At 43.2% G+C, this 12,500-nt stretch overlaps 2 protein-coding genes across 12 annotated transcripts in view; one reads left to right on the top strand and one right to left on the bottom strand.

Moving 5' to 3' along the window:
- LOC127008390 (cell surface glycoprotein 1-like) overlaps positions 1 to 7,308 on the bottom strand; it is a 47,759-nt gene extending 40,451 nt beyond the window's left edge. The window contains exons 1-2 of one of the 11 annotated variants that reach the window (XM_050880413.1): positions 6,308 to 7,308; positions 5,027 to 5,263 (exon numbers count right to left, since the gene is read on the bottom strand). In XM_050880413.1, the coding sequence (XP_050736370.1) occupies positions 5,027 to 5,263; positions 6,308 to 6,350 (280 nt within the window). In that variant the 5' untranslated portion in view covers positions 6,351 to 7,308. Of the gene's footprint in view, positions 1 to 383; positions 403 to 489; positions 704 to 756; positions 914 to 5,026; positions 5,264 to 6,307 lie in introns of those variants that run through there. The other 10 variants (XM_050880414.1, XR_007761068.1, XM_050880422.1 and 7 more) reach the window with 10 other exon arrangements.
- A 1,687-nt stretch (positions 7,309 to 8,995) lies between these two features.
- Positions 8,996 to 12,500, top strand: part of LOC127008389 (mucin-5AC-like) — a 5,146-nt gene continuing 1,641 nt past the window's right edge. Inside the window, exons 1-3 of the mRNA XM_050880412.1 lie at positions 8,996 to 9,842; positions 10,701 to 10,837; positions 11,827 to 11,971. Of these exons, the coding sequence (XP_050736369.1) occupies positions 9,671 to 9,842; positions 10,701 to 10,837; positions 11,827 to 11,971 (454 nt within the window). The 5' untranslated portion in view covers positions 8,996 to 9,670. The remainder of the gene's footprint in view (positions 9,843 to 10,700; positions 10,838 to 11,826; positions 11,972 to 12,500) is intronic.

The raw sequence follows: 12,500 nt of genomic DNA, 5'->3' as shown, positions 1-12,500 counted from the left end.
CCCTCCAGAGGCTGCCTGGAAGGCTGTTACTGGCTGGGCTGATGACTGATGACTCTTCCCGCAATCCTCCACAGCCTCAGGCCACGCCCCCGGGACAAGATGCGCCTCAACGCAACGCGATGCTGGCGGCGACGGGATCATCATCATCATGAGCAGGCAGCACATAGCAGTAGGACCCATCGACACCATTCCCATAAACCCATATAACTGTGGACGGCGCCCGCGGGCTCCTCCCCAATCAATAAGTGCTGTGCACACGGCGGGTGCCCCACGACCCCCACGTGTAGTACTGGGCGAGTCCCCCAGCAACCTCATCCCTTGGCCAGCCAGACAGTCCCGCCCTGCCGCCGCGGCACGGAATGTTTACACGGCCCGTCACTCACTGCACTCGCCGCCTTGCCTCGCCCCGCCACACGGACCACCAGGGTCAGCTGGACGCACTGCTTGCACACACACGGAACACTAAACATCGCACAACATATCACTCACTACTTGTATCTTTTCACTTCTACGTCAGCTATGAAAGGCTCGAGGCCACGCACACACAAACAGTGGCAGGGGCGGCACGCTTCCTCGGCCGCCACTCACTTCACCAGCAGCTCGGCGAACACAGATGGGCAGCGGAGAGTCGGAGCGAGAGCCCAGACAGCGGTGGCCAAGAATCCAGAGAGTGGCGAAAACTTGCAACTCCGTCCACTTGAGAGGCTGTGGTGCTCTTTTACTACGCCAAACCAAACCTTTGCAATTTAACGCTACCTCAGGCACGAATCCAAAGGCGGTGTTCCTCTGTAGTGGTTAACAGAACACTCCCACGGGAACCACCTCGCCAGGATTACATTTATCCATAAGTGGCGGGCGGCGTGGTGAGAATGGTAACTGTGCGAGGCTTGGGGTGGTGATACTGCTTTCTGGTGACCACTTGCACCTCTACCAGCACGGGCACGAGGGCACGGCTACCCCTCCTCCTCCTCTGTCTCCTCCTCCTCTCACGTCTTCACCACCACCACCACTGTCATCGGCCACCTCCCACAAGAAATAAGTCACCACAATACAATATCCTTTTTTTTTTATGAAGGAAAGGACTAAAAAAGGAGGGATTAAGAAGAGGTGAACGTACTAGACAGACAGGGACGAAAAGTGACAAAAGAGAGGGTTACCATGAGAAGAAAAGGACTTAAAGAAACAAATAAAGGCTTGGAGATAGATACGTAGGAAGCGGAGGAAGTCAGTCCCCATAGCCTCTTCCTCCTCCTCCTCCTCCCTTCCTTCCTTCTTCCTCCTCCCCCTTCATTACGATCATCACCTCTGTCTCTATTCTTCCCTATATAACACTCCTCCTCCTCCTCTTCTTACTTCACTTCCAACTCCTCTTTTTAATTCATACGATCACTACCTCTGCCTCTATTCTTCCCTATACACTATAATTATACTCCTCTTCTTGCTTATAACCTCCAACTCCATCGCCACACACACACACACACACACACGCGTATCTTATCACGGGCTTGTAGAGGTATACGAAAGTAGGTTCAAATCATCTGCTACAAGACACACCAGCCCACTCAATAACGTGATAACACCTCTTCGATGGCCTTGAACCAATATTACAAGGATCATCATCACCCCCCACCCCACGAATGTCACTGAACAATATATACGAGTCTTGAAACGATTACAGTAACACGATTTCGGTGGAGAGTAAATAACAATACCGCTTTTATATCAATACTACTAGACTACCTACTACATCTACAACTACTATTACTACTACTACTGCTACCAATCCCTACCCCCCTCCACCCACACTACCCTGATTCATATTTTTAAACGCCTCGGTTCCCGTCACGTCTAATTTCCAAGCCCACGGAGAAGATTAATTGAGCGGGTTTCCACGGGTGATTTTCCCCTTCAAGATGCAGAAGTCGTGTGAAGCTAATAAACAGAGAAGTTAGATTGAAAAAGACTCGAAATAGTAAGGAAAGAAATAGAAAAAGGGAATGACTTAGTGAAATAAATAATGGGGAGGGAACACGTAGGCAAGCGGTAAGCGGAAGAGGCAGGAGGCAAAGAGGGCAATAAAAAGAGGAATGACGAAGTAAAATATAGATTGAGGAGGGAACACGTAGGCAAGAGGTAAGAGGAGGAGGCAAGAAGAGGGCAAGAAAAAGGGGAATGACGAAGTAAAACAAGGATTGAGAAGGGAACACGTAGGAGGTAAGAGGAATTAAGAGGCAGGAGAAGGCATCATCATCTCCATATATATCACGAGGATCATAAAGCACTCCATGAAAATCCCAGCAACTTCTATACGATCGAGTGTCTCTTCAAACTGGTGATCTTGGTGCCGAGGCGAACTAAAGAATGCGGGTTCCTATCCAGCAGATCACCATGCAAAACAGCTTCACGAGGCAGATATGCACAGCACACAATGTTGACGCACCTCTCTTAAAAGTTGTGAGGCAGATACTTCCTGGCCTCTTGAGAACAAGGAAGGGGCTCATTGGTTGCTGCTCCTCCTCTCCCTCTCCACCTCCCTCCCAGCACCCTTTCACTCAATGGTGCAGGCAACAGCTGGGTCAGGTTCAACCCCTAAGCCTGCTATGCTACCGTGTGTGTGTGTGTGTGTGTTACCTTACAAGCTTCATGAATGGCTCCCTCAGCTACCTTTATTATCGCATTACCTTTCCCTAAACACGTTAATCTATTCTCACCCTGAGGATCGAGTATGTATTAAGACAGCTGTGTTAATATATCCTTATTTCCTAACTAAAGGCTTTCCTAAATGGCTCTTCACTTCCCTGAAATAATCTCAGTCCTTGCAGTTAAGTATATGTATGTAGCTATTTTTTCCATTTATAAGATATGATGAGTGTATATTAGGAGTCTTGCAAAAGGCATCAGACATTCAGAAACAATATCTCGTTTGCTTTTTTTTGGTTCGGTTGAAAACAAACATCCTCTTTCGTTCTCTCATTATCATTGCCTTACTGTGTTATTTAACCATTTCACGGATAAAAAAAAATCAAAATATGGTTCCTATAAGAATAAATATTTTACATACATTGGCTCAGTGGAGGGTAGAAACATGGTAGAAAAATCCCATCTTCAGCATCTAAGTGAACACAGAATCTTTGACCCCCTATCAGATGGTTTCTATTATATTTTTTCTCATTAATTTGTGCCTGTCTCTCTGCTGCGCTCTTCCTTCCACCAGCCCCATAAGACCTTTCTCCCCTTCCCACTAGTGTCACTCATCATCATCCCATCATGTCTCCATCAGCCCTCAAGACAACCATCGCCACCACAGCATCCAAGGCAAGCACCGCTACCACAGCATCCAAGACAAGCACTTCCACCACAGCATCCAAGACAAGCACTTCCACCACAGCATCCAAGACAAGCACTTCCACCACAGCATCCAGGAGCCACATAACACTCCTGGGGCTTTGAATTCGTCATCCATGCAGCAACACACATCAACAAACGACAGGACTACACATTAATATTAAAACTGCTCTTATGGCTCTATATCTATGCTTGTTACAAGAATATTCTTTTCCTTCACATTTATTTTTTGTTTGAGCTGATTTTTTTTTCATTCATTCATATCTTCAGCATTTATTGAGTCTGTATTGGCAAATTTTTCACTTTCTCATTTATCAAACACTTCTTTCTTCCCTGACCTCTCTTCCTCCTTCTCATTCTCCTCCTCCTGTATAGCCTTCACTGATTAATAAGCAAAACAACAAAATAACAAAACAAAATGACCAACCAAACACGCTACTCAAATATATAGCTTTCCTTCCATTCCATAATTATAGTACTAAATAAATACAGTTTTCTTTCCATGGCAATTCATCAATAAGGTCTGATCTTTGGTAGTCAATTGATAGTGCAAGGTTTCAGGAGTTTAACCTGGTAGCTGCAGGGATCATGTTTCTTAAAGGCTCCTCTAAGCGAGAATAATGAGAAAAAATCATCACTCACGCAAATCATTTCATAATATATATCAACGCATTTGTGATCAGTTTATGCATCATCTATTTCTGGGGGTTTATATCACGGCAAAAATTTGGCCCGTCACCGGTACATGGTAAAGCCACAAATTTGGCCCGTCGCTGGTACTGGGTTAAAGTTTCCCAAATTATTACATATATACGTAATGCAACAAATGAGCATGATGGCAGCCTTAAATACCGGCAAAGTGCTTCCTTTCATAAATAATTTGAGGAGTTGTGTATATATGATGTCATGGATGCTTGAGGAAAATGTATATCAATGAGACTAACAAGAAATGTCCTAACACAAAAATGGTGATCATGAGATTTATAATGAGCTGCTTCATCTACTCATTTCCTGATGTTCCTGATGTGTGGGGAAGTATGATGCGTGTGAAGTGGAAAAATAATGTGAAGAGGAAAGACTTGGATCAATATTTTGAGAATCTGTGCCTATTGCTGGAGTGGATAGTTCAGAATCAGTGTCTAAGTTAATCATCACCTCAAGGAGCACCCACACGCAGCACTCCAGCTTGTCTGTGCTTCAACATTTTCCACAGAACACAATCATGAATCTTATATGCATGAACATTCAGAACCATCAATCTATAAACCTTACTTTAGCAGATATTACAGCACAACCTCCCTCAGCAAGCATATAACTTCATAGTTGCTCAAATGTAAAGCCTTCTAAGAAACTACAATATATATATGCAGTGAAGTTTTAGATAAGTATTCATGTTTTAGGTAGGATTCTTTGATAATTACAACAACTGAATAATTAAAAAACAAAATACATCACAAATTGAATTACCATATTTATGAATCAATTTGTATAAAGGCATTGCATCTGAGCCACTTGCACTTGTTAGGATCATGTTCAGATATCAATATTTCCCATACATTATCTTACTGACTAAACCATGTCAAATAATGCAATGGACCCATCTTACAGCATTTTACTGACCTGCCTGACAAAAGCCACAGCACCCCCTACCACAGAACAGAACAGCAAACACAGTACTCACCACTGCTGGTCCCCTTCCCACCCCGAGTTGAGCCATGACCGTAGAAGCCCACATAGTAGAATCTTCGTCCTCCCACATAGGACCAACGCTGAGGGGAGCCAAATGTCCTGAAGCCTCCAGTTGATACCTTGCCTCCGGGCCCAAAGCCACCTTGGCCTACCCCTCGGCCCCCATACCTGCTGCCACCACCACCGCCGCGACCACCCCCTCTTGCCTCGGCCAAGTGCAGCAGCAGGACTGGGAAGGGTAATGGAGTTAAAGTATTGGCTCATCACCATGGTATGTAAACTTCAATATAAATACATGACCTATCAGCCAATCAGGATACATTCAAAGATATTTTTAGAAACTTAAAAAGACAGAAGTTATAAATATTTAGAATAAGGTCTGACCATTCTGGGTCTTGACAGGATATAATGCTGTGCTGACAGTAGCTACTATCAAGAGAAAACTATTTACTATAATGTGAAATACTTCAAAGGAAAGATCTCATCACAATTCATATCAATATTTTCTTTCAACTCTTGCAACACTGACATTGTATGAAAGGAAGTCATCACTCTGCATCATATATTCCACGTTAAAAAGCACACACAAACACAGGGAAGGCAATAAACTAGGTACTCACAAAGAACTCATTAGTTTTATCTAAATATACATTGAACTGAGTAATGAGTATGAGCTATATTTTTTAAAGTACAGCCAAATACTAATAGCTGTTACTGAAATATATTAAAGTGGGCTGTATTTGGCTCATGACCTGCCAGCTCAGTGGTCCTATAAGGCTGCAATGATGGCTACTCTGCCTGAAAAATCTTTATCTGCCCAAACTTGGAAGGGCTGCAGCACCCTGGCTCAAACATTCTCTCTCTCTCTCTCTAAAAATACACCTCTAACCACAATCGCACCCCCTCCGTGCCTCCTCTACATCCCAGGCCAGCCTTATCTAGTAAATTGTTTGTGATTTTACATAGCATTTGCTGTCTGTGTATTTTTTTTTACAACAAAGGAGACAGCTCAAGGGCACAAAAGAAGGAAACAAAACAAAACAAAAAAAAGAGCCCGCTACTCGTTGCTCCTAAAAAGAATCTAGAGAGGTGTCTTCGTGTTGGTAATGGGTCTAGTTTAATGTCTTGTTTAAGCAAAGTGACTGAGGTGGTGTGTCTGTAATCACGTCTGGCCCATCTTGCAGCAGCTTTGTTTTGTATGGCCTCTAATTTATTAATGTTATTGTTACGTAGTGTGAGGGTACCCGTCATCATCTTATCTCCCCCCACGCACCTGCCAGCAGCACCAGGGGCAGGAGTCTCTGGGCAAGCTTCATGGGGAGTGTTGTGCCTCGCCGCCGCGCCCTTCAACACTGTGCTGCCCCTCAACACTATCACACAGCCTTCTTCTCCCTTCTTCTTCTTTTGACCTGTAACGCTTTGTATCGCTTCAAAGGTGCTCCTCCTTTCTACTTATTCACACACTTTCCTTTTCAGTGTTACGTTATTTTCTAACCTGAAATAAAGTCACTTATCTTCACTTATTCAGACATTTGTGCCCTTTTTTTCCCGGCACTGCGCGAGGAACACTTTTGCCAACTTTACCATTCTTCTTTCTTCTTCTTCTTCTTCGTGGGTGCTTTATGGGGCTAGTTAGGTGTTTCCTCTCTGTCCCCGCCTTCGCCGCCGCCGCCTCCGCGTGCTCGGTTTGTTTTGACACTTGTGGAATGTTGCCGCTCGCCAGTTCGCCGCCACCCCCGTCTCGGCTCCTCGGTTTTCGGGCTTCTATTATCTCTGTACGCCTTTTAGCTTCAGTTTTCTTGAGGTTTAGGTATTAGGTGGATTTGTTTGTGGTTGAGGTGAGCGTGGTTGGCGTGGGGACTGTCTGTGTAGGGTGTCTGATAAGGTTTATCTCGGGGTCTTGTGGTGAGAGAAAATGGTTGTGGATGTGCTTTTGGAGGGATGACTTAACTGTTTTTCTGTTCTTTTATTTTTTTTCTCTAATTTTCTTCTCTCTCACTTTCTCTTCTCTTATCTCTGACTTCTTTTACTTCTTCTCTTCTCCTTCTCTTTCTCTTCCTTTCCTTTCCCTTAATTTTCTCTTTCTTCTCTTCTCCTCTCTAATTTATACCTCTTTTTCTTCAACTTCTTTTTCTCTTCTCTTCTCTTCCCCTTCCCTTCCTTTTCTCTTCTCTTCTCCTATCTTCTCCGTCTGTCTCTCTGTTTGTCTTCTTCTTCTTAACTTTATCTTTTTCGTTTCTACTTGTATCCTATACTGTCTTTCTTCTTCTTCTTCTTCTTCTTCTTCTTCTTCTTCTTCATTCTTCTTCTTCTTCTTCTTCTTCTAGGGAGCGAACTGAAGACAAAAAGGAGTATTAAAGAAACTAATCACTCTGAACGCACGAAATAAAACACATCGGAAAACTATAGAGACAATAACATCATAAAACTGTAACATTAAAGTACCAAAGCTTATGATAACAAAGACAACAGTGGTTATATATATAGAACGAACTCCTCGGTAGCGTCTTCCCTTATCAATATGTCCCCGGATGTGTGTGTGTGTGTGTGTGTGTGTGTGTGTGTTAGACGGGCCCAAAAATACGGTACGCCAGATAGACAGAAGCAAGGATATGATAATGACCAGCCGAAGACGGTAGTACGTGTAGGGGCTAACTTGTGTATTCTGACTAGCATAAATATCTTTCTTCTTTCTTCTTTGTATATCGTATAGAAGAAGAAGAAGAAGAAGAAGACAGAGACAAACAGACAGAGAGAAAAGGGAAAGGAAGGGAAAGGTAAGAGATGAGAAAAAGAAGAAATTGAAGAACTTATTTATAGGGCAGCGTAAATATTATCTCGGTTAATAATATTTCTTTCACGTCCTCTCCTCCTTCTCCTCCTTCTACTACTACTACTACTATCACTACTACTACTATCACTACTACTACTACTACTGCTACTACAACTATCAGAGAAAAGCAATTATTATGTGACTCAACCGGACTCGTGACTCAGAATTCCCTTGAAAGCAACAACATTACATTAGAACGTTAACTTACAACTCCCGGATGCCTCGAAGAAAGAAAAAATGCTCGTTATCTTAATTCCCTTTAGCTGCTTTATCAGGCGGGTCAAATTGAAGACATCCGGCAACACTTGAAGAAGCCATTGTTTATAGTTTTTAAAGAGACACACGTGCGCGCTTAAGGGGGGAGTCATGAGGGTACTTGAATTAGAGGATTTGTAAAGGATGTATATATGTAAGACCCCCACCCCCCCAAAAAAAATGAGGATGTATAGGAGTAAGATAAAAGTACAATGCATAAAAATTACGCACATAAAAAGAGAAGTAAATAGGGTTGAAAGAGCAAAGAAAAAAGGAAAATAAATGGAAATGTAAAGAAATGTCAACAAGAAAATGTGAACAAGGAGAAGAAGAAGAAAAAGAAGAAGAAGAAGAAGAGGTCTTGTCACTCAAAAAAGTAAGATTGACAACAGAAAACAAAGAAAGCGTGACAAGATTAATTAAAGTCTCTCTCTCTCTCTCTCTCTCTCTCTCTCTCTCTCTCTCTCTCTCTCTCTCTCTCTCTCTCTCTCTCGTGTGACGTCATTTTTTTGATTTGTAACATCCGACAAAGAGAGAGAGAGAGAGAGAGAGAGAGAGAGAGAGAGAGTAATAATAATAATAATGATAAACGGAAGTAAGGAATAGGAAACGACGAAAAAGGAATAACAATAACAATAACAATAATAATAATAATAATAATAATAATAATAATAATAATAATAATAATAATAATAATAATAAATAAATAAATAAATAAATCACTATAAATATATATACCAACACACACACTTCAAAATCCTTCTTCTTCTTCTTTCCTAACAACTACAACAAAGAAGAAGAAGAAGAAGGAAAACAATAATTAGACCCCAAAGATAATGTTAAAGGATGTTTGTTAAGTCTTCCTGTGGTGAGCCTGCCTCGCTCACTTCAACACCATCATCACCACTCCATCACCAACACCTCCACCACCACCACCAGTTGCGTCTCTGTCTCTCTCTCTCTCCCTTGGTCAGTTATTCTTTGGTTCTCGTCCTCGACTCCACCTTCAATCTCAGCTGCTGCCCCTTCAAAACCTCCTCCTCAACCCCTTCTTCCCCTCTCAACCCCCTTCTCCTACCCAGTGCTCAAATTGAAACCTCCTTAAAAGTGTTTGATTCCATTGTCGTGTCATCAACTTGGGGTTCGGTACCTTTTTTTTTAACTTCTGATCTACGGAATTGAGGAGGTTTTTTTTTTCTTCTTTTTTGAGTTGTTCTTTTTGTTCTTGTTTTTCCCTTTCTTCTTCTTCTTAGAGTTCTTCTTGTACTTATCCTTCCTCTCGTTTTCTCGGTATTCCTTTTGCTTTGTTTTCTTCTTCTTCTTCATTCATTACTTCTTGTTCTTCTTTATTCCATGTTCTTCCTTCCTCCTACTTCTTCTTCCAGGTAATCCTCCTCCTTCTTCTTCTTGTTCTTCCCTTCTTTCCTTCGAGTCCTTCCTTTCTTCATTTCCTCATCAACATCAACAACTCTTCCCTTCGTGTCGCGTCTTCAAGAGTTACACTGACCCAAGACTCCTCAAAGTGTCCTACAGTGTGCAGTGGTGAGGATGGTGGTGGGTGGTGGTTGTTGTGGTTGCTGCGATAGTAGTAGTGGTGGTGGTTGCAGGGTGATGGGTGTGGTGGTGACTCTTGTGGTGGTAATGATGGTGGTTGCTGTGGTTGGCCCCGTCGCAGCGCAGACTCAGGGGTTCCAACAGGGCAGGTTCCAGTTACATTCTTGTGAGTATGGGGTTGACTCTTTGGTTGTTTATGTATTCCAGTAAGAGTGTCCATGTATCTCGTTATCATAATCTTCTTCTTCTTCTTCCTCTTCCTTTTCTTCATCTTTCTACATTCATTTCCTTCTTAAGTCTCGTTTTATCATTTTTTTCCTCTCTCTCGTCTTCTTCCTCCTTTCCTTTCCCTCTTCCATCTGCTATCTTTTTCCTCTTCCTTGTCTTTCTTTTCTTCTTCTTCCTTCTCCTTTCCTATCCCTCTTCGATCTCGTTCTATCTGTTTCCTCTTCCTCGTCTTAATTTTCCTTTCTTTTTCTTCTTCTTCCTTCTCCTTTCCTCTCCCTCTTCGATCTCGTTCTATCTCTCTTTCCTCTTCCTCGTCTTCATTCTTCTCTTCCTTTTTCCTTCTCCTCCCCTCGCCGGTATCTCTCCCTCTCCCCATCAGCCTCAAATGACATCGCCTTTACCTGTATTTCGTTACCTGTCATTACCTAGACCCTACCTGCCTTCATCTCCCTTTCATTCATTTTTGTACTAATATATTTATCAAACCTCAAATTACATCACCTTTACCTGTTCTTCCCTTCTTTTCTTCGAGTCCTTCCTTCTTCATTTCCTCATCATCAACATCAACTCTTCCCTTCGTGTCGCGTATTCAAGAGTTACATTGACCCAAGACTCCTCAAAGTGTCCTACGGTGTCCAGTTGTGAGGATGGTTGTGGCTGTTGGTGGTTGTGGTTGTAGTGATAGAATCTTCACCTGCTCTAACCTCTGCATTGTTACCTGTCTACCATCTACCTGTACACCGTTACCTAAATTCTACCTATCTACGACTCTATCTTCCTTCCTCTTCCCCTTCAGCGTGCGGTTCCGAGATTCGCCTACTTTACCTGGTCGTCAACGATCCCATGTGGCTGCGAACTGAGGACGAGGAACTGACTCTCCTCACCTCGACCACCAACGAGACCTGCCACCTGCCACCGCGCGCCACATTCAGGGTAGGTCGTCACATGCGCAAATCCTCCCCGCTTGGACTGTCCTATCACTCCATCCCAAGCTATAGTCGGTTCCACGAGAGCTGGCTGGCCAAATCCTTCAGGGGTAGACTCGCGTACTTGGCATCATTGCTTGGGTGAGAGTCTCTGCGTCGCTCATTGGCTGTTGTTTACAAGATCTAACCTGCCGTGACATAGAGCAGATTTCACAGTCCAACACAGTGTCTTCGTAACAGCCCGAACCAAACTATAGAATCCCATACAGTTCAATATATGGTGAGGTCTTCAATGCCACACTAAATACACAAGACTTTTCCTGTATAGTTTCATCAAATTTGTAAACTTAAATATAAACACCAGACACTATACAAGGAAATTTCGAAGGCTCTAGTATTGGTTTGGGAGCTTACTAACCCGTCATGGGGGAACTGTGAAACTAGCCCATAGCCTACTACCTCTTGCTCTCTGCTACCTCTTTAAGTCAGTACCGTCACCCAAGCAATGATACCAAGTCCGTCAGTCCACCCCAGAAGGATTAGGCCTGCCAGCTCTAGTTGAACCTAAGAGCGGAACCGACTATAGTCCTCATGATAAACAAATATGTCCTACAACAATTTTTTTTTTTTTAGTGTTCTGTCTATAGCCCCGGTAGCCTTTCTTGGTGGGGCCTGGTGATCAGCTCCAGTCTGTTTTGGCGCAGGCAAGTGTTTATAGTGGGGCCATGTTGCTTGGCTCATGTTGCCCCCAGGAGCTCATCTTTGGCCCTCTTTTAGATAGAGAATCCGGAGTTCAGGTTGACAGGTGGTCTTCAGGGTAGTCTTAGGCCACTCGGTGATGAGTGAAAATTGCCAGCTTGTTTTGTACCGGCGGATGGGACGCGAACCCGACAATGAGGATAACTATGACGACAAAAAGATTAGTGATGACAAATTCTCTCCTTCATAATATATATAACTACTAACCACCCTCCCATCCTCTCTCCCGTTCTTCAGGTGACGGCTCATACGTCCCTGGAGGTGAAGATGGTGGGCGCCTCAGGGAAGGGGGAGGGGAAGGAAGAGGCGACGGCGTTGTGTTCCTTCCCTAAGCAGGACGTGAGTCTCAGCAAAGGCCTACTCAAGGTGTCCTGTTTGAAAGGTAAGCTGACGAGTTTTTTTTCTTTTTTCTAGCTATTTATCTTTTTTTTATTTCTTGTCTTTTCTTTTTTCCTTTTTTCCTTTTTTATTTTATTTTATCCTTTCTTCTCTCTCTCTCTCTCTCTCTCTCTCTCTCTCTCTCTCTCTCTCTCTCTCTCTCTCTCTCTCTCTCTCTCTCTCTCTCTCTCTCTCTCTCTCTCTCTCTCTCTCTCTCTCTCTCTGTTTCTTTGTATTCAGTCATTTCGTAATCCTTTTTCTCACTTCTCTTTTCCTTCCTCTCCCTTTTCCTTCCTCTCTCTCCCTTTTCCTACGTTTTACTCAATCTTTTGTTCTCTCTCTCTCTCTCTCTCTCTCTCTCTCTCTCTCTCTCTCTCTCTCTCTCTCTCTCTCTCTCTCTCTCTCTCTCTCTCTCTTCCTTTCCTTTTCGCGTGCCTTTAATAACTTGATCGTGATATTACGCTCTTGATTTTAGAGAATGCTTTACATGCTGATTCTTCTTCTTAAATTCTCTCCCGTCTTTTCCTTTTCCT

The sequence above is a fragment of the Eriocheir sinensis genome, chromosome 37, assembly GCF_024679095.1.
Source record: "Eriocheir sinensis breed Jianghai 21 chromosome 37, ASM2467909v1, whole genome shotgun sequence".
NCBI classification, from domain to species: Eukaryota; Metazoa; Arthropoda; class Malacostraca; order Decapoda; family Varunidae; genus Eriocheir; species Eriocheir sinensis.
The sequence above is the reverse complement of the archived record's forward strand: the minus strand, read 5'-3'. Positions and strand labels throughout refer to the sequence as shown.